The sequence below is a fragment of the Bufo bufo genome, chromosome 2, assembly GCF_905171765.1.
Source record: "Bufo bufo chromosome 2, aBufBuf1.1, whole genome shotgun sequence".
NCBI lineage: Eukaryota > Metazoa > Chordata > Amphibia > Anura > Bufonidae > Bufo > Bufo bufo.
The window spans coordinates 194,561,290-194,582,221 of record NC_053390.1 but is presented as its reverse complement, the minus strand read 5'-3'; the positions used below and the strand labels follow the sequence as shown (position 1 = coordinate 194,582,221).

At 49.0% G+C, this 20,932-nt stretch overlaps 1 protein-coding gene across 1 annotated transcript; it reads left to right on the top strand.

Annotated features, from left to right (window-relative positions):
- Positions 1–65: 65 nt before the first annotated feature.
- Positions 66–20,603, top strand: HINT1 (histidine triad nucleotide binding protein 1). Its single transcript, XM_040415988.1, has 3 exons — positions 66–231; positions 17,930–18,034; positions 20,297–20,603. The coding sequence occupies exons 1-3, from the start codon at positions 121–123 to the stop codon at positions 20,459–20,461; spliced, it is 381 nt and encodes a 126-aa protein (XP_040271922.1). The 5' UTR covers positions 66–120; the 3' UTR covers positions 20,462–20,603.
- The last annotated feature ends 329 nt before the right edge of the window (positions 20,604–20,932 follow it).

Below are 20,932 nucleotides of genomic sequence, written 5' to 3'. Positions count from 1 at the left end.
TCTGTATTCCACTAGTCTTTCCCTTTTCCATAATGGCCGACAAGTGAAGTCCGGGTTTTTGAGCCGCCTACCACACTACAAGCCCCGCCCCGTGTTCTGTCAGACCCCCTGGTAGCAGCCATGGCGGATGAGATCAGCAAAGCGCAGGCAGCCAGTCCTGGTGGGGAAACCATATTCTCTAAAATAATTCGTAAGGAAATCCCGGCCAACGTCTTCTATGAGGATGATCAAGTACGTGACGGAGAAGTCCTGCGGGGTCCTGACCGTTACACGTGGTCAGCCTGGGGGAAGGGGGATGGGACTGTGCCTGCTGTCACACTGAGAGGCTGCTGGCTGTGGATGATAGGGGGAGATTGATCAAAACTGGTGGAAAGGAAAACTAGTTTAGTTGCCCATAGCAACCAATCAGATTGCACCTTTAATTTTTCACAGCTCCTTTTGAAAATGAAAGCTGGAATCTGATTGGTTGCTGTGGATAACTAAACTCATTTTCCTTTGCTTGAGTTTGGATAAATCTCCCCCATGTGTCTATAGACCTGAGAACCCTACTGGGTTACTTTATTGGATGGTGTTGTATTAATAGTGTCAGAAAGTGTCTAAAATCTCCCAGATTGGATAATGCAGGTTAAGGAGACACATGGCTGTGGTTACTTTCCCAAGTTAGCAATTTAGTGCAATGAGGGAGTCACCATTGCTCTTGTTGCACCCAGGTTCCACTCATTTCTGAGACCAGCCCTTCCCTCGCTTCTTTCATTGACAGGCCAGATAGTGGCAAAACAGCGAGGAAAGGGCTGGACACGTAAATGAGGGGAGCTTGGGTGCAACTACAGGACCGGTAACGCCCTCGTTGGGTCACATGGCTAATTTGCATATTAAGAAAACAACAGAATTTGGGAACGGAGCCTCAGATCAACCACAACAAAAATAAAAAGGTGAACCACGGCTATGTGTCTATAGAAACAGCTGGATAGGGAGGTCGCAGGCGACAGATTCCCTTTCAAAGGTGAGTAAGGCAACTTTCACGGTGCCCGATAGGGTCGGATCCGGTGAACTCGGCAGGCCGTTCCTCTGCCAGAATTCAGAATGCTTCTCTGAACGTAGCCTAAGGCCTCTTTCACACGGGCGTTGCGGGAAAATATGCGGGCCGGGAACACCCGCGATTTTTCCGCGCGAGTGCAAAACAATCGCGTTTTGCACTTCACAGAAGTTCGGGCTTGGGATCGGTGTTCTGTAGATTGTATTATTTCCCCTTATAACATAATTATAAGGGAAAATAATAGCATTCTGAATAAGGAATGCATAGTAAAACATCGCTGGAGGGGTTAAAAAATAAAATAAAAATAATTTAACTCACCTTAGTCCACTTGATCGCATAGCCCGGCATCTCCTTCTGTCTTCATCTTAGCTCTGTGGAGCAACAGGACCTGTGGTGACGTCACTCGGGTCATCACATGATCCATCACCATGGTAAAAGATCATGTGACGTACCATGTGATGACCGGAGTGACGTCATCAAAGGTCCTGTTCCTGTAATTAATTCTCACCACAGGTCCTATTCAACAAAAGAGACAGAAGCAGATGCCGGGCTGCGCGATCAAGTGGACTAAGGTGAGTTAAATTATATATATAAAAAAAAAAATTAACCCCTCCAGCGCTGTTTTACTATGCATTCTGTATTCAGAATGCTATTATTTTCTCTTATAGCCATGTTATAAGGGAAAATAATGATGATCGGGTCTCCATCCCGATCGTCTCCTAGCAACCGTGCGTGAAAATCGCACCGCATCCGCACTTGCTTGCGGATGCTTGCGATTTTCACGCAACCCCATTCACTCCTATGGGGCCTGCGTTGCGTGAAAAACGCAGAATATAGAGCATGCTGCGATTTTCACGCAACGCACAAGTGATGACAGTGCTCCAGACAAAAAAAAATTACCAGGAGCCATTGGCTCCTAAACTAAAAAATTTAGGAGCCAAATAAAATTTTTTAGTCGCCAAATTTAAAATGCATATAATTAAAAAAAAGGACTTTGAGAAGATGAGACGCAGGTCCCAGTAGTGAGCCAGCACTACATATAGGAGAATACAGCACCACATACCTCTCACATCCAGGGACATCTTCTGGGGGACAAGGTGACTAAAAATGGCGAATTGCGTGGTTTAGAGTTTTTTTTTCTGTTACGGCCTTCACCGAGCGGGAATATTTTTTAATATTTTAATAGCTCACATTTTTTGGGACGTGGCGATATGTAATATGTTTATTCTTTATTGTTTGTAAATTTTATATGTAAAACTGGGAAGGGGGCCATTTAAACTTTTAGTATTTTGGTGTTTTTTTTTTGTTTGTTTTTTTTTTACTTTTTATTTAATAACCATTTCTTCCCTTAGGGACTAGAACCTGGATCGTGTCATCCCTTGTCCTATTCACCCTGATAGATCTCTATCAGGGTAAATAGGAGCTCACATCTCCCTGCTGCCCTGTGCTCTGTGCACACAGCAGCAGGGAGCTGAACATGGCAGCCAGGGCTTCAGTGGCATCCTGGCTGCCATGGTAACAATCGGAGCCCCAGCAGTGTAATCTGCCACTTCCACCAATGGAGGGGATGGGACCCTGTGGCCACCATATAACAATGAAGGGGGGGGCGACGACTTGTGGCAAGTGATAATGGGGGGGGGGGGGGGGAGCACTGCGCCACCAATGAATGTAATTAAAAAGAGGACCTTTCGTGGGTCCAAAGAATATGAACTAGCAGGCTGCATAGAGCGGCGCCCAGGGATCTAAGTGCACTTACTATTATTCCTGGGCGCCGCTCCGTTCGTCCTCTGTGGCCCCCGGTATTTTCAGCATTCAGAGGAAGGAGGAGGAGACGCCAGTGTCTCTCCTTCTCCCTGACAGCAGCGCTGTCCAATCAGAGCGCAGAGCTCAGAGACAGGGAGATTTTTTTCTCCCTGGCTCTGAGCTCTGCGCTGTGATTGGACAGCGCTGCTGTCAGGGAGAAGGAGACACACTGGCGTCTCCTCCTCCTTCCTCTGAATGCTGAAAATACCGGGGGCCACAGAGGACGAACGGAGCGGCGCCCAGGAATAATAGTAAGTGCACTTAGATCCCTGGGCGCCGCTCTATGCAGCCTGCTACTAAGTTCTTATTCTTTGGACCCACGAAAGGTCCTCTTTCATACAATTGTCTGCAGCGGTATCACAGACCCGTCACCCGGCCTCAATAACAGGGCATGCGATCTGGGGCACCTGAGGGGTTAATGGCCGCGGATCGCATGCCCTGTTATTGAGGCCGGGTGCCCGGTCTGTGATACCGCTTTCTATACTTATGTTTTACATTCATTGGTGGTGCAGTGGCGACAGCTCCTCCCCTCCTCCTCCCTGCTATATCCCCATTGGTGGTAGTGGCGGCCGCGTCACAGTGGAGAGGGAGGGACTCCTTCCTTCTCCACTGTGCAGTGTCCTACTGAACTTAGGCTGCGCAGGATCGCGGCGGTACAGTCGCAAATGGCGACAAGACTAAAAAGTCTTGTCGCCATCTGCAAATTTTAAGGCGCATTGGCGACCGTTTTGGTCGCCATCTGGAGCCCTGGATGAGTGAAAATCACCGCTCATGTGAACAGCCCCATAGAAATGAATGGGTCGGTATTCAGTGCGGGTGCAATGCGCTCACCTCACGCATCGCATTCGCGCGGAATACTCGCCCGTGTGAAAGGGGCCTTAGGGCAGGGCTCGACAAATCCCAGGTGCCAGGTCGCCATGGCGACCAGGAATTTGGTCCTGGCGCTTGGGTATTTGTTAGCCCGTTTTCAAAGATGCGCTCTCAGCGCGCACCATGGTTTCCTGAGCCGGCACAGTAGAGAAGGAGAGGAGTCCCTCCCTCCCCACTGTGCACGGCTGCCGCTGACCACCAATGAGAACAGAGGAGGAGGGGAGGGACTGTGGCCACTGCGCCACCAATGAATGGCTGAATTCCAATGTGCCGGCCATATCCCGGCCCCTATGACTGCACGCTGTGATCCGCGCGATTAACCCCTCAGATGAGGGGTTAATCGCGCGGATCACAGCGTCCTGTCAGAGGTCGGGTGCCGGGAATGTATGTCTGCATTGGTGGCAGTGGGCAGTTCCGATCGGAGTCCCAGCAGTGTAATGCTGGGGCTCCGATCGGTTACCATGGCAGCCAGGAGTCACGCTACTGAAGTCCTGGCTGCCATGGTATGTTAGTGAGCAGCATTATACTCACGTGCGCCCTGGCCGCTGGGCGCTCCTTCTTCTGTCTGTGCGGCTCATTGCTAATGCTTATAGCATTAGCAATACGCCGCACAGACCTATGAGAAGGAGCTCCCGGCGATCACGGTGCACGTGAGTATAATGCTGCTCGCTAACATACCATCGCAGCCAGGACTTCAGTAGCGTCCTGGCTGCCATGGTAACCGATCGGAGCCCCAGCATTACACTGCTGGGACTCCGATCGGAACTGCCCACTGCCACCAATGATGGGGAGGAGGGGGACCCTGTTGCCACTGCCACCAATGATTAATACTGTGGAGGGAGGGGGGTGGGTTTGTTACCAGAGGGGGCTGATAAGAGGGAGAGGCTGGAGGGGCTGATCAGAGGCTGGAGGGCACATGATAGGCTGGCTGCCATGGTCAGCTCCCTGCTGCTGTGTGCACAAAGCACAGGGCAGCAGGGAGAGTGTAAAGTCCTATTCACCCTAATAGAGCTCTATTAGGGTGAATATGACAAGGGTTCTAGCCCTTAAGGAGGCTAATAGTTATTAAATAAAAAGTAAAAAAATAAAATAAAAGTTTAAACACCCCCCCAAATATACAAAACAATATATCGCGATATATATCGCATATCGCACATGCTTAAAATTATATCACAATATAGATTTTATGATGCGGCTCCGCCTGGCTCCTAACTGTTTTAGCTGGCTCCTAGATTCCAAGGAAATTTGTCAAGCCCTGCCTTAGGGTACTTTCACACTAAAGGCAGGATGGATCTGACAGGCTGTTCACCCTGTCAGATCTGTCCTGCCGCTATTTCGCCGGACCACCGCTTCTTCCCCATTGACTATAATGGGGATAGGGGCGGAGCTCCGGCGCAGTGAGAGGCCTCCCGCCGTGCACTGCCGTGCTGCGCTGGAGCTCTGCCCCCCGTTCCCATTATAGTCAATGGGGACGGAGCGGCGGCAGGACGGATTCGACAGGGTGGACAGCCTGTCGGATCCGTCCTGCCGCTAGTGTGAAAGTAGCCTAAGGCCTCTTTCACATATGCGTGATGGATTGGCTCCCAATGCGTTCAGTGAAACTCGCACCATTTTGTAAGCAAATTCAGTCAGTTTCGTCTGCGATTTCGTTCAGTTTTTTCCGTGCGGGTGCAATGTGTTTTGGTGTTTTTTCACGCGCGTGATAAAAACTGAAGGTTTACAAACAACATCTCTTAGCAACCATCAGTGAAAAGCGCATTGTATCCGCACTTGCTTTTGGATGCAATGCGTTTTTCACTGAAGCCCCATTCACTTCTATGGGGCCAGAGCTACGTGAAAAACACAGAATATAGAACATGCTGCGATTTTCACGCAACGCAGAACTGATGCATTAAAAAAACGCTCATGTACACAGACCCATTAAAATGAATGGGTCAGGATTCAGTGCGGGTGCTGTGCGTTCACGTCACGGATTGCACCCGCGTGGGAAACTCACTCGTGTAAAAAGGGGCCTAAGGGTTTCTTTTTTAAATTGGCCTTTTATTAAAAATATTGAGCCGTTCTGTCACAAAGGGTTACCTGTTTTTCTAATTGTGTGACTTGTACTTTTACTTTGTGCCGTCATCTAATAAATCTTATCTCTGAGGAACTAAAAGGTCATAAACACTTATTTAAGCCACATTCTTCTCAGTAAGATAAGAACTGAGCTTTAATGAGTGTTTATAATGTCAGAGAGCAGAGATAAGGAGCCGTCAGCCCCCCAACTGATGAAAATCCGCAGGCAGCTACTACAGCATGGACAGAAAAAAAGGACTCCATATTTTTTTTATAAAGACCAATTGAAAAAAAGATTTTTAGCTCAAAACTAGTAAAATGCAATAATAAAAAAATTGCCCCCCACAGGTGTACATAGCCTGTAATGTTTTTCGGTCATCAGAATGATTGGAGATTCTCTAAAGCTAGAGCTGTCCATACGTCATGGAGGGGTTCCTGCCCTCTGGACCCCGAGTATCTGCAGACAGCGCCTCATGTATTATGCTGAACATTCATAACAGGGAGGATGTAACGAAGCCTTACTGTGACAATGACGCTCCACTATACTATGTGACTGGTAATCCTCAAAGGGCAAGAAAATAAAGGGGGATGACAAAGTTGGGAGCCCTGAGCATTACATGAACGTTGATCCTGGTGACAAAGGGGTTTTCCAGGCTTCTGATGTTGATGACCTATCCATAGGATCAGTCATTAATATTCGATCTGTTAGGGTCCTACACCCCCTTACCTCCAGCCTCGTGTGAATGGAGCCGGAGGCACAGCGCCATTCAGAGTGTAGTGGCCATAATGGGTTACTGCAGCTCAGCTCCCATTGAGGTGTATTGGAGCTAAGCCGTAGTAACCCGGCACGACCACTACACTTTGAACGGCGCTGTGTAACATTTATCCCAACTGTTCCCCCGACATCTGATTTGAACTCTTGATGTAGGAACATGCCAGGAGGATGAGCAGAGGTCGGGGGCGCAGTGTGTTCCTGTTGGAATAAGGATGGACATCCAGCTAATGCATAAGAGCATCCATGGGGCTCTATTCGCCCACTGGAGGCCAAAAAGGTGTATTTTTAACCTGCATTAGACTTTTATACTGCAAAGAATGGTATGCAATAGCATAGTAGACTATGCAGTGTACTACAAAGATATACAGTAAAAAAAAACAAAAAAAGTAAAGTGAGGTATACATTTTTTAAAAACTTTTTTGGGTAGTGAACCTATGGGCAATAAATTCCACAGTGGGACAGATTGGAGGTATACACAGGGACGATGCCACTGTATAGACATGTTGTAGCACACGTCACCCATAGCTTCCTATGTTAAATAAACATATGCCATGTAGTCCAGGTATTTGTATGAAATAGCAGAGCAGGTGGCGCTATAACGTTCTGTTATAGACATATGAGGAGAAAAATAATAAAGGATTTATTAAATATAAATAGGGAAAACTGAATATCACGTCTGTGACAATCAGGCTTCCAGACTCCAATGGTGGTGTAGGAGAGGGATTGAATCCACACCACTGTAATAGAGTCCGGACTAGAATCCTATACAGCTAGCACTGCGGTGCTAATTTAAGCTGAAAAATTCTGCGAAAGGTAATTTCCCCTGTGGTTTGTGCATCATATGTAAATTCATTACTAAAGGAGATTCTTTCACTAGTGTGAGTAGTGGAATAAGATACAAGATCCGGTCCTTCATTAGATGCACTTCAGTGGGTGTAATATACCTTATCACGTGTAATTGTGGGCTCCAGTATGTGGGCAAGACAAAGCGAGAAATGAGACGCAGGATAGGGGAACATCTATCAGACATCCGGAATTCACGGGACACTACGGTGTCTCGTCATGTGCGGGAAATGCACGCAGGGAATCCGGATGTTCTGAGGGTCCAGGGTATTGTTATGCCCAAAAGATCCATACGCGGTGGAGATATGGACACACTCTTGCTCCAAAAAGAAGCGATGTGGATCTTCAGATTGCAAACCATTCAACCTAATGGGTTAAATGAAGCAATTTCGTATTCATGCTTCATTTGAGTCACACCACTATATGGATACCTTACTGGTTCTTGTGTGCATGTGGTTGTCTCAAGACCTTGGCCACTATATAAGCTATAAATGCTTTATGTATCTCTATGATTTCCCCCTTTCCTCCCTTCCTGGTATGGACATATTGGATTTATGGAGGAGGGGCCTATCTCTGTATGTATGTCATTATGTTTGTCACTGTCTTTTAATTTATGCCGCTTTGTATAAGGTTCTGTTTAAGGATGCACTTACATTTTCCTTGATGTCACCAATTTGGGCTCCTCCGGTATAGCTGACACCAGTGCTAGGCGTGTAGGTGACATATCTTATATAGCCGCGATTTTCGATTCCTCCTGTATACATGGGCACTTGTTGTGTCAGCATGGAGGTGTGTGATGTAAGGAGGGCTCTGGGACGGATCGGGGGTGTAAGCCAGATGACGCACCTTGCTCCGATTCGGCCGAGCGCTAACACACGCCCCCTTTGTAGGCGGGGCTGACTGGATATCTGGCTGGCGTTCATGCGGCCGCGTACGGCCATCACAGCGCCGAATGCCTCTACACACAACAGTGTGAGGCGGTTCTGCTCCACAGGCTAATACTGTTTAAACACTTCGCTTCACTCCTCATGAATTGTGGCTCATATGGCCATAGGGAAACTCGTTGAGCCGGTGATCCTGTGTTTGTTACACGGCTCTCTAGGCAGGGTGTGTGCTTGACTCAGGCAGCGCTACAGCTGACCTGTGTACCTAGGGTTTGTGATCATCATTATACCTTGGCTGATTGGGCTGATGGAGATGGCTGAGTGAGCGTCCACAATACTGTGGCATCTGGTGGATGCTTTACCCTCAAGGGGGCCTTATTCACTCGTCAGCTATCCCACATCGCCCAGCCAGGTTGATCCACACCTGAAACACCTGTGCCTGGTTTAACCCCTTGAGCCGTGTGCAATTTTCTGATCAGCTTATATTAGCACCGCAGTGCTAGCTGTATAGGATTCTAGTCCGGACTCTATTATGGTGGTGTGGATTCAATCCCTCTCCTACACCACCATTGGAGTCTGGAAGCCTGATAGTCACAGACGTGATATTCAGTTTTCCCTATTTATATTTAATAAATCCTTTTATTATTTTTCTCCTCATACGTCTACTCAGGCAGATAATTTTATGTAATATTGGACGAAAAACTTCTTTACTAGATTATTGTGAATATTTATAACGTTCTGTTATACCAGCGCAGCAGACGCCAAAAGGCCGCTCTTTTTACGTCCTTATGTGCTAGACGTGTGCTTTCCCAGTGCATACACTTACGACACTGCAAACACCTTGTGACTACATCCTTAGGCCGCTTTCACAGCGATATGAATGTGTCAAGTGGTTCTGCATGCAAGTGGAATCTTTTTGTCTGCGATTATGTTCAGCAGTTTTTTCCGTCAGGTGTGCATCAATTTTGCATCCGTTTTTTATGCGTGTGAAGGATAACTCTCATCATCTCCTGGCAGCAATCAGTGAAAAACGGGCTCCATGTGCTGTCATTTTATTCACTGACCCATTGATTTAAATAAACCAGTCCTGCATGAAAAACTGAAGGTAGGGGATGTCGCGAGACGGTCAGTGAGAAACCGTGCACCGACCCGTTGTAGTTGACGGATATAAAAACTGTTGTAAAAAAAACAACCGCACCTAGACGGAATAGTCGCTTATAGTTTATTCCTATGCCCTCGTTGCAGCCACAACATACAGACAATTTTAATATGAAGTGACGTCTGTATCTCCGTGTGTGAGACACGGTCCAAAATAGGACATGCTGCTGAGTTCTCGGCCCAGACCATGGGTCCCTGCCAAACAGACGCAGTCATCTGAAATAGAACCGCTTCTAGTAATCGGGTTTCTAAAATAGTTTAATGAAGTGCGTGTGATTTTTAGGGTATGTTCCTTTGTAGAGAGTCCAGTACAGATTTTCTGCAGCAGCGAAGTTCACACCAATCTTCCAGATGTTGTTGTGAAAGTGGCGCACTGCGCAATAGCTGCAGGTTTCACCAATCTGAGGTAGATATCCGCAACCACCCGTAGCGGGTACACTGCAGACGGTCTGCACCAAATGGGCGAGGAATTCATTGCAGAAAAGTTGCAGGTTTGCCTCCGATTTCACCCTCTATATTGAAAAGAATGAAATTCACAACATATGGTTTTTTTTAGACGTCGGTAAATCACGGATGTCAAGGGGCATAAATGCTGCAGATTCTCTGTAGCAGAATTGCCGGTGAAGAATCCACAGCATCCAAGCAAGGTGACTGAGATTTCTAGGAATTTACAGCAACCCATAGCTGAAACTGAATTGCGCTGCAGGTTTTCAGTCTTCAGCGTGTCCGTTTGTGTTGCGGCTTTCAGTGGTTGAAAACGGCAGAAGACCCGCACAGTTCTGCAGCAGGGTCGCCCCAGAAAACAGCCCATTTTGGATGTTTTTTGCAACGATGGGTTTCAGAGAAATACATAGCCAAGTTTCCGTGCCTGAAATTGTGTAGCAAAGTTGCCCAGCGTGGATCTACCCTTAAAGGGGTTGTCTTAAGTTTTATCTTTTTAATATAAGTTTACTAAAACGCTTGGAGACTGGTAAAGTAATACAAAAAAAAAACTCACCTTCCTGTGCCCGCTCTGATCCAGTGTTGCAGCGCCCTCCTCTTTCATGGGTACAACCAGTGACATATCATTTGGCTGTAGTGGTGATGTAGCCAATGAATGGCTGCTGCAGTATATGGTACGTCACAGCCTCGGGAGGAGGACTGAGGGAGTGCAGGAGGGCATGGTATGTCACAGCCTGGGGAGGAGGACTGAGGGAGTGCAGGAAGGCTTGGAATGTCACAGCCTGGGGAGGAGGACTGAGGGAGTGCAGGAGGGTATGGAACGTCACAGCCTGGGGAGGAGGACTGAGGGAGTGCAGGAGGGCATGGAACGTCACAGCCTGGGGAGGAGGACTGAGGGAGTGCAGGAAGGCATGGAACGTCACAGCCTGGGGAGAAGGACTGAGGGAGTGCAAGAGGGCATGGAACGTCACAGCCTGGGGAGGAGGACTGAGGGAGTGCAAGAGGGCATGGAACGTCACAGCCTGGGGAGGAGGACTGAGGGAGTGCAAGAGGGCATGGAACGTCACAGCCTGGGGAGGAGGACTGAGGATGTGCAGGAGGGTATGGAACGTCACAGCCTGGGGAGGAGGACTGAGGGAGTGCAGGAGGGCATGGAACGTCACAGCCTGGGGAGGAGGACTGAGGGAGTGCAGGAAGGCATGGAACGTCACAGCCTGGGGAGAAGGACTGAGGGAGTGCAAGAGGGCATGGAACGTCACAGCCTGGGAGGAGGACTGAGGGAGTGCAGGAGGGCATGGCACGTCACAGCCTGGGGAGGAGGACTGAGGGAGTGCAAGAGGGCATGGAACGTCACAGCCTGGGAGGAGGACTGAGGGAGTGCAGGAGGGCATGGCACGTCACAGCCTGGGGAGGAGGACTGAGGGAGTGCAAGAGGGCATGGAACGTCAGAGCCTGGGGAGGAGGACTGAGGGAGTGCAGGAGGGCATGGAACGTCACAGCCTGGGAGGAGGACTGAGGGAGTGCAGGAAGGCATGGAACGTCACAGCCTGGGGGGGAGGACTGAGGGAGTGCAAGAGGGCATGGAACGTCACAGCCTGGGGAGGAGGACTGAGGATGTGCAGGAGGGCATGGAACGTCACAGCCTGGGGAGGAGGACTGAGGGAGTGCAGGAGGGCATGGCACGTCACAGCCTGGGGAGGAGGACTGAGGGAGTGCAGGAGGGCTTGGAACGTCACAGCCTGGGGAGGAGGACTGAGGGAGTGCAGGAGGGCATGGAACGTCACAACCTGGGGAAGAGGACTGAGGGAGTGCAGGAAGGCATGGAACGTCACAGCCTGGGGAGAAGGACTGAGGGAGTGCAAGAGGGCATGGAACGTCACAGCCTGGGAGGAGGACTGAGGGAGTGCAGGAGGGCATGGCACGTCACAGCCTGGGGAGGAGGACTGAGGGAGTGCAAGAGGGCATGGAACGTCACAGCCTGGGAGGAGGACTGAGGGAGTGCAGGAGGGCATGGCACGTCACAGCCTGGGGAGGAGGACTGAGGGAGTGCAAGAGGGCATGGAACGTCAGAGCCTGGGGAGGAGGACTGAGGGAGTGCAGGAGGGCATGGAACGTCACAGCCTGGGAGGAGGACTGAGGGAGTGCAGGAAGGCATGGAACGTCACAGCCTGGGGGGGAGGACTGAGGGAGTGCAAGAGGGCATGGAACGTCACAGCCTGGGGAGGAGGACTGAGGATGTGCAGGAGGGCATGGAACGTCACAGCCTGGGGAGGAGGACTGAGGGAGTGCAGGAGGGCATGGCACGTCACAGCCTGGGGAGGAGGACTGAGGGAGTGCAGGAGGGCTTGGAACGTCACAGCCTGGGGAGGAGGACTGAGGGAGTGCAGGAGGGCATGGAACGTCACAACCTGGGGAAGAGGACTGAGGGAGTGCAGGAAGGTATGGAACGTCACAGCCTGGGGAGGAGGACTGAGGGAGTGCAGGAGGGTATGGTACGTCACAGCCTGGGGAGGAGGACTGAGGGAGTGCAAGAGGGCATGGAACGTCACAGCCTGGGGAGGAGGACTGAGGGAGTGCAGGAGGGCATGGAACGTCACAGCCTGGGGAGGAGGACTGAGGGAGTGCAGGAAGGCATGGAACGTCACAGCCTGGGGGGGAGGACTGAGGGAGTGCAAGAGGGCGTGGAACGTCACAGCCTGGGGAGGAGGACTGAGGATGTGCAGGAGGGTATGGAACGTCACAGCCTGGGGATGAGGACTGAGGGAGTGCAGGAGGGCATGGCACGTCACAGCCTGGGGAGGAGGACTGAGGGAGTGCAGGAGGGCTTGGAATGTCACAGCCTGGGGAGGAGGACTGAGGGAGTGCAAGAGGGCATGGAACGTCACAGCCTGGGGAGGAGGACTGAGGGAGTGCAAGAGGGCATGGAACGTCACAGCCTGGGGAGGAGGACTGAGGGAGTGCAAGAGGGCATGGAACGTCACAGCCTGGGAGGAGGACTGAGGGAGTGCAGGAGGGCATGGAACGTCACAGCCTGGGGAGGAGGACTGAGGGAGTGCAAGAGGGCATGGAACGTCACAGCCTGGGGAGGAGGACTGAGGGAGTGCAAGAGGGCATGGAACGTCACAGCCTGGGGAGGAGGACTGAGGGAGTGCAAGAGGGCATGGAACGTCACAGCCTGGGGAGGAGGACTGAGGGAGTGCAAGAGGGCATGGAACGTCAGAGCCTGGGGAGGAGGACTGAGGGAGTGCAGGAGGGCATGGAACGTCACAGCCTGGGAGGAGGACTGAGGGAGTGCAGGAAGGCATGGAACGTCACAGCCTGGGGGGGAGGACTGAGGGAGTGCAAGAGGGCATGGAACGTCACAGCCTGGGGAGGAGGACTGAGGATGTGCAGGAGGGCATGGAACGTCACAGCCTGGGGAGGAGGACTGAGGGAGTGCAGGAGGGCATGGCACGTCACAGCCTGGGGAGGAGGACTGAGGGAGTGCAGGAGGGCTTGGAACGTCACAGCCTGGGGAGGAGGACTGAGGGAGTGCAGGAGGGCATGGAACGTCACAACCTGGGGAAGAGGACTGAGGGAGTGCAGGAAGGTATGGAACGTCACAGCCTGGGGAGGAGGACTGAGGGAGTGCAGGAGGGTATGGTACGTCACAGCCTGGGGAGGAGGACTGAGGGAGTGCAGGAGGGCATGGAACGTCACAGCCTGGGGAGGAGGACTGAGGGAGTGCAGGAGGGCATGGAACGTCACAGCCTGGGGAGGAGGACTGAGGGAGTGCAGGAGGGCATGGTAAGGTTGTCTTTTTTTATTATTATTATTTTACCAGGCTCGCTACAAATGAAATAAATAAAAAAGGCTTAAAGGGATTCTGTCATCAGATTTAACCCCTCTAACCTAAACATATGCTCATGTCCAGACTAATGAGAAGAATCCTAAGCTGGCCTTATTAAACCTCACTGTGGCTCTATTTGCCCAAAAAACTGGTTTTTATAACCTGTCAATCACTTACTTAAGGTGCCTAAGGGGAGGTCCGTTAATACAGGGTGCCCGGCCGCACCCCTCGTCGTCCGGTGCCCAGCGCCGCCTTCCCTGTCTTCAGCGCCGCCTCCGCAATCCTCCCCGTCCCTCTGCCAGATCCCGCGCCTGCGCACTAGGCTCAGCCTGATGCCCCCGTGCGGACTCCTGGCAGCGGCTTCGTTGAGCGAAGAGCGCATGCGCCGGCCTGAGCCACAGTGAGGTTTAATAAGGCCAGCTTAGGATTCTTCTTATTAGTCTGGACATGAGCATATGTTTAGGTTAGAGGGGTTAAATCTGATGACAGAATCCCTTTAACATGTGAGTGTTCAGACATATTGCACCCCTCAAAATGCAGTTTACGAAATCTGTTGGAAAGAAATGGCGGGAAATTTGCACAGGTTCTTTTCTGCAGTATGTGAATGACCTTTTATAGAACCACATTCGCTGTCACTGTGCTGTTCTTACAACTTTCTTGCACTTTGGTTACATTTTAGACATCAGATGTGCTCTGTCTCTGCCTTTATGAACCGCAAGGTGAACACATCCAAAGTCCAGGGTTTCCTGTCCTTGTTTCTTGGTGTAAAACATTTACAGACTGTGGCAAGAGGACAGTGTTCTTCTGCTATGTATCAGGAATGTTCTCCTGCCGCCCTCCGTGCACGCAGTCGTATCTGAAAATGACAGTTATGTACACAAACTTTTAGTAAATACTCATTCTCTGTGAAAGGTGCACCACAATGATCTGCAACTGACACCACTGGCCAGTCCCCCGGGCTGATGTTAAAAACTGAGACTTTACCCAATGTATTCCAGTCAGGAACACAACGGAGCCAAGGTATCTCAGCGTGGCATGGGTCCTACCACTAGACTACCTACCTACACATATCATTGTGGTGCACCTTTCGCAGTGATTTATGTATTTTTATATTCGCATCCACACATTATCCCATCTTGTGTAGGATGCCTTTGTGGTGCATGTGGTCCGCTGCCGACATCCTCCATTGTATGCATGTTTTGCCGCTAGCAACGGATCACATGCGGAGGCATTGTTCCCCCGTATATAAATTCGCTACAGTGTTTGGGGTTTTTGAGCATTTCCTCCCATTTAGGCCACTTTATTTCAGTTATTTTTCTAAATACTCATTCTCCCCTTTAAAGGGGGTTATCCAATTCTAATAATGCTCCCCACAATGCCCCGGCCCCTCCTATAAATCATACAGTACTTACCCCGCTCCCAGGAACCCTCGTCACTACGGATCCCTGCACGGCAACCACTGCCAGCCCCCTTGCCTCATGTGTAATGTCAGCGGCTGTGTTTATGGTGTTTATCTTTTTTACTATCTGTGAGGGGCAGATAACTGGGTATATTACTGGGGGCACAATGTGAGAATATTAATGGGGGCACAGCTGGGCATAATTCTGTGATGGGGCACAATGTGGGCATAAATACTGTTCGGTGGCATGAAGGGGGAATAATTACTATGTGGGGGCATTAAGAGTACTGGTTAGAATTAGGTGCATAGTTTTGTTTCGGGTGGAGTTAGAGGCGTGGCCTAGTGCTGAAAAAATTTGCCGCGGCGCGCTTTGTGCACCGCACAATATGTTCCTCTTTGTTGATTTAGAAAGTAGAGAGGTATGGCGCTGTACTCGCCTCCAGAACTCCCATAGAAATGAAGGGAGCAGCCACTCGTATGTGCGACCAGTTGCTCCTGCAGGCCTGCTGAAATGAATGAGTGTATGGGGCCCTCGTTCTCATGATTGGTGGGGGTCCCAGCGGTAGAACCCCCATGATCTAATAGTTATCCCCTTTCCAGTCGATGGGGGATAATTTGAAACAACCGGAATACCCCTTTAACCTTGGTCATCAGTGTGATGCATAGGTACTTAACCCTTGGTCCAAGAGACTGACCATCACAGACTTGGTATATGCCAGTGGTGGCGAGCCTATCGAACGGGTGCCAGAGGTGGCACTCAGATCCCTCTCTGTGGGCACCCGCACCCTGGAAAAAGTCTATGGTGTACCAATATGCCTTAGACTTCTCCTGCCATTAATCAGCACAGGGCGCACTATGAGCGGCACAGGCAGCGCACTGAATGTAGGCAGGATATTATAGCTAAATGATAAAGTACATGGAAGATATACTACAGGGTAGGCCATTTATATGGATACACCTTAATAAAATGGGAATGGTTGGTGATATTAACTTCCTGTTTGTGGCACATTAGTATATCTGAGGGGGGGAAACTTCAAGATGGGTGGTGACCATGGCAGCCATTTTGAAGTCGGACATTTTGAATCCAACTTTTGTTTTTTCAATAGGAAGAGGGTCATGTGACACATCAAACCTATTGGGAATTTCACAAGAAAAACAATGGTGTGCTTGGTTTTAACGTAACTTTATTCTTTCATGAGTTATTTACAAGTTTCTGACCACTTATAAAATGTGTTCAATGTGCTGCCCATTGTGTTGGATTGTCAATGCAACCCTCTTCTCCCACTCTTCACACACTGATAGCAACACCGCAGGAGAAATGCTAGCACAGGCTTCCAGTATCCGTAGTTTCAGGTGCTGCACATCTCGTATCTTCACAGCATAGACAATTGCCTTCAGATGACCCCAAAGATAAAAGTCTAAGGGGGTCAGATCGGGAGACCTTGGGGGCCATTCAATTGGCCCACGACGACCAATCCACTTTCCAGGAAACTGTTCATCTAGGAATGCTCGGACCTGACACCCATAATGTGGTGGTGCACCATCTTGCTGGAAAAACTCAGGGAACGTGCCAGCTTCAGTGCATAAAGAGGGAAACACATCATCATGTAGCAATTTCGCATATCCAGTGGCCTTGAGGTTTCCATTAATGAAGAATGGCCCCACTATCTTTGTACCCCATATACCACACCATACCATAAATTTTTTTGTTCCAACAGTCTTATAGGGATCTATCCAATGTGGGTTAGTGTCAGACCAATAGCGGTGGTTTTGTTTGTTAACTTCACCATTCACATAAAAGTTTGGCTCATCACTGAACAAAATCTTCTGCGTAAACTGAGGGTCCTGTTCCAATTTTTGTTTTGCCCATTCTGCAAATTCAGTGCGCCGATCTGGGTCATCCTCGTTGAGATGCTGCAGTAGCTGGAGTTTGTAAGGGTGCCATTTGTGAGTAGCTAATATCCGCCGAAGGGATGTTCGGCTAATGCCACTCTCCAGTGACATGCGGCGAGTGCTACGCTGTGGGCACTTGCTGAATGAAGCTAGGACAGCCACTGATGTTTCTTCATTAGAGACAGATTTCATGCTTCCACATTTTGGCAAATCCAACACTGAACCATTTTCACGAAACTTGGCAAGCAGTTTGCTAACTGTAGCATGGGAGATGGGTGGTCTCGTAGGGTGTCTTGCATTGAAATCTGCTGCAATGACCCGGTTACTGCGTTCACCAGACATCAACACAATTTCTATCCGCTCCTCACGTGTTAACCTCGGCGACATGTCAATGGCTGTAAACAAAGAGAAACTTGTAAATAACTCATGAAAGAATAAAGCTACGTTAAAACCAAGCCTACCATTGTTTTTCTTGTGAAATTCCCAATAGGTTTGATGTGTCACATGACCCTCTTCCTATTAAAAAAACAAAAGTTGGATTCAAAATGGCCGACTTCAAAATGGCCGCCATGGTCAACACCCATCTTAAAAAGTTTCCCCCCTCACATATACTAATGTGCTACAAACAGGAAGTTAATATCACCAACCATTCCCATTTTATTAAGGTGTATCCATATAAATGGCCCACCCTGTATATTGGACTGTAAAATTCAGGTTAAATTGCTGTGTTGGCACTTTGTGATAAATAAGTGGGTTTTGGGTTGCAGTTTGGGCACTCGGTCTATTAAAGGTTCACCGTCACTGGTAAATGCTGATTCCACTGTAGGTCTACCTGATCTTTCCTCTCATTTCTTGGTCCATCCAGAGCCTTCAGTCCCTGTATTACATCAGCTCCGAGGTTTATTATCTCTGTTTAATGTATCTTGATTTTCTTTTTTTGTAGTGTATCGCTTTCCATGATATCTCACCACAAGCGCCAACACATTTCCTAGTGGTGCCCAAGAAGGCCATTATCCGCCTTTCAGAAGCGGATCCTGCTGATGAAGCTGTAAGTAAAATTGTGTCCATGTTGGTTAATAACTGGCTTCTTTTAACCCATCGAGGATGCGTTGCCTCCAGCCGTACGGAGAACAGAGGGACAGATTTAGGGTACATTCACACGACCGTATAATTTTATCCGCATCCGTTCCTCATTTTGCAGAATAGATGCGGATCCATTCATTTCTATGGGTGAATAAAATGTGCGGACAATATTCAGTATGTTGTGCGCAAAAATCTGAAGCTTGTACTACTGTTGTCCGCACAGATCAGTCCGCAGCCCCATTCAAGTCAATGGATCCGCAAACTGCTCCCTGATATTGGTGCAAAATATTCTGATATTACTATTGCAAAATGCGGACACGGAACGGTTGCGGAAACGCAACGGAAACAAATTACAGACACACGGTTCCGTTATTTGCGGACCGCAAAACTGAAAAGGATTACACACGGTCGTGTGAATGTACCCTTACTGTGATGTCTTCTGCTTAAACCAGGAGCAGAACAGAAACCCACAGCTAGGAAGGTGGCACACTGGAGTATAAGTCCTACTGGGGGTCTGCTGGAGAGGAGGAGGAGAAATGGGATTTATTAGACCGATAAGTGTTGGTTACAAACGTCAAGCACAAAAAAGCTAATCAATTCTACCGTATTCTCTTTATGTATAATGAGCACAACTAAATTTAAGTAAAGGCCCAAAAACAGTAATGGTCAGCATCACAACCCCTCAACAAGCCCCCAAATTGCGGTCCCAGTGCACGGAACGGATGCACAACGTTTGTGTGCAAGAGGCCTAAAGTGTAGGGCCCCTTTAAGATAGTTTGGTAGTGGATACTGCACCACACTGGGGGACAACTGGCGGCCTCTGTGCACCCCTGCTTCCTCTGACAGGGCCAGGCGAGATGACTATGCAGGAACCTGGCCCTGTCTGGTAAGGAGGAGAACCGAGCTACTGTAGTCCTACGAGGCATTGTCTGGTATAACGGTGAGTTTCCCAGTGATGGACTTCTGTTATATCACCTTATACAAAACGCATTTTCTGCACAGAGACCGCAGTGGCAAGTCTGACAAAATAACAGCATTGGGCCTCTTTCACATGAGCGAGTTTTCCGTCCGGATATGATGCATGTTGTGAACGCATAGCATCCGGACTGAATCCTGACCCATTCGTTTCAGTGGGTTGGTGAGTGACGTTTTTCACGCATAATCTCTGCGTTCAGGAAAAATCTCAGCATGTTTTATATTGTGCTCTGGCTCCATAGAGGTGAATGGGGCTCTTGTGAAAAACAGAAGGGATCCGGATGCAATGTGTTTTTCACCGATGATTGCTAGGAGATGTCGAGTGTTATTCTTCCGTTTTTCTTCACGTGGCGAAAAAGCATCAAAACTGATTGCATGTGTGCGGAAAAAACTAAAACGCTGAACATAACCGCTGACAAAATTGATGGAACTTGCTTGCAAAACTATAATTTTTTTTCCCTGATCAGATCCTGACACAATCCATATCGCTCGTGTGGAATAAGCCTAAGTACTCATGCACACAAGCGTTTGTGCCCTGTGCTGCGGACTGCAAACAGTGGTCCGCAATGAATGCGCACCATCCATGTGCACGCCGTTTGCGGATGCGGACCCGTTCACTTAAATGGGTCCGCGATCCGCAAGATATGTTCCACACTGCAAAAAATAGAACATGTTCTATGTTTTTGTGGTGCGGAGGCACGGACCGAAATCCCACGGAAGTGCTTCTGATCTGTGCCTTCACTCCACTCTGCTCCGTATCTTTCGGATTGCAAACCCATTCAGGTCAATTAGTCCGCACTCGTGATAGGGAGTGCACACGGCCGGTGCCTGCATATTGTGGACCCGCTGTTTGCGGTCTGGAATATGGGCACGAGGCACACGCTTGTGGGCATGAGCCCTAAGGGTCATCGTAAGATGAAGGGTAACCTGTAGGCTATATGAGGAACCATGGTGAACATGACAGAAGGAATATTTCCACTGGTCATTGTGTATAACATGGTAGAAGTAATTGTCATGTCTTGTGAAGCTTTGGCTTCTGTCTTGTTTTACTATTCATTGTATCACTGACCCAGGGTGGATTAGGTCGCCTCTGCTTGCTTGGTAGAATTGACCTTCAGGTTCCCTTGACCAGTGTTCTGTCCATATGGTAGAGTCTCTGAATGTAGCCTATTATGTCGTATTAGGAAAAATGTAATACTAGTCGAACAATACAATGCAGCCAAATTTACCACTTTTCCTCTTCTTCTTTCAGCTTCTAGGACATCTGATGATCGTTGGCAAAAAATGTGCAATTGATCTGGGCCTGACAAATGGCTACCGCCTTGTTGTAAATGAGGGACCAGATGGCGGCCAGTCTGTGTACCACCTTCACCTGCATGTTCTTGGAGGACGTCAGCTGGGCTGGCCTCCAGGCTAATGGCCCATGGTGTACGACACACACAAACAGAGCGGTCTCAGTCTGTCCGGTCCGATGATATGCATTCTCTAAATGTCAGCTCCAATAAGTAGTCATTTGTGTAGACAAGGCATGCGATTGAATAAACTGGACATGGAATGAATACATTGACCTCGTTTCTTCAGTGTGGGTGGGGCTGGTCTTCTCATCTATATGTTCAGTCATTCAGAATCTAGTCTTTGGGAGCTTTGAAGGCACAAGGTATATGGACATTTACTCCTTATTTATACTAGATGTAATTCTAGTGTCTGTGATTCCAGCAGCAGTTTTTTCTTGTGAGATAATTAGTAAAATGATTTTACAGATGACTGCAGCTTGCTGTAAGTTCTGTATTTTACATTGGCTGTATCAAGCTGTATGCGGCTCACATTTTGTAATGGACCAGATTTTCTTTAGGTCTTTTATTTAGTGACTATTGAAATATTTTTTTGA

Bases quoted from the DNA above. Each gene is read 5' to 3' on its own strand.
- HINT1 (XM_040415988.1), top strand. From the start codon at position 121: ATGGCGGATGAGATCAGCAAAGCGCAGGCAGCCAGTCCTGGTGGGGAA. The intron at 232-17,929 runs GTACGTGACGGA...CTTTTTTTGTAG, and splicing joins TCTTCTATGAGGATGATCAA to TGTATCGCTTTCCATGATAT. The intron at 18,035-20,296 runs GTAAGTAAAATT...TTCTTCTTTCAG, and splicing joins CGGATCCTGCTGATGAAGCT to CTTCTAGGACATCTGATGAT.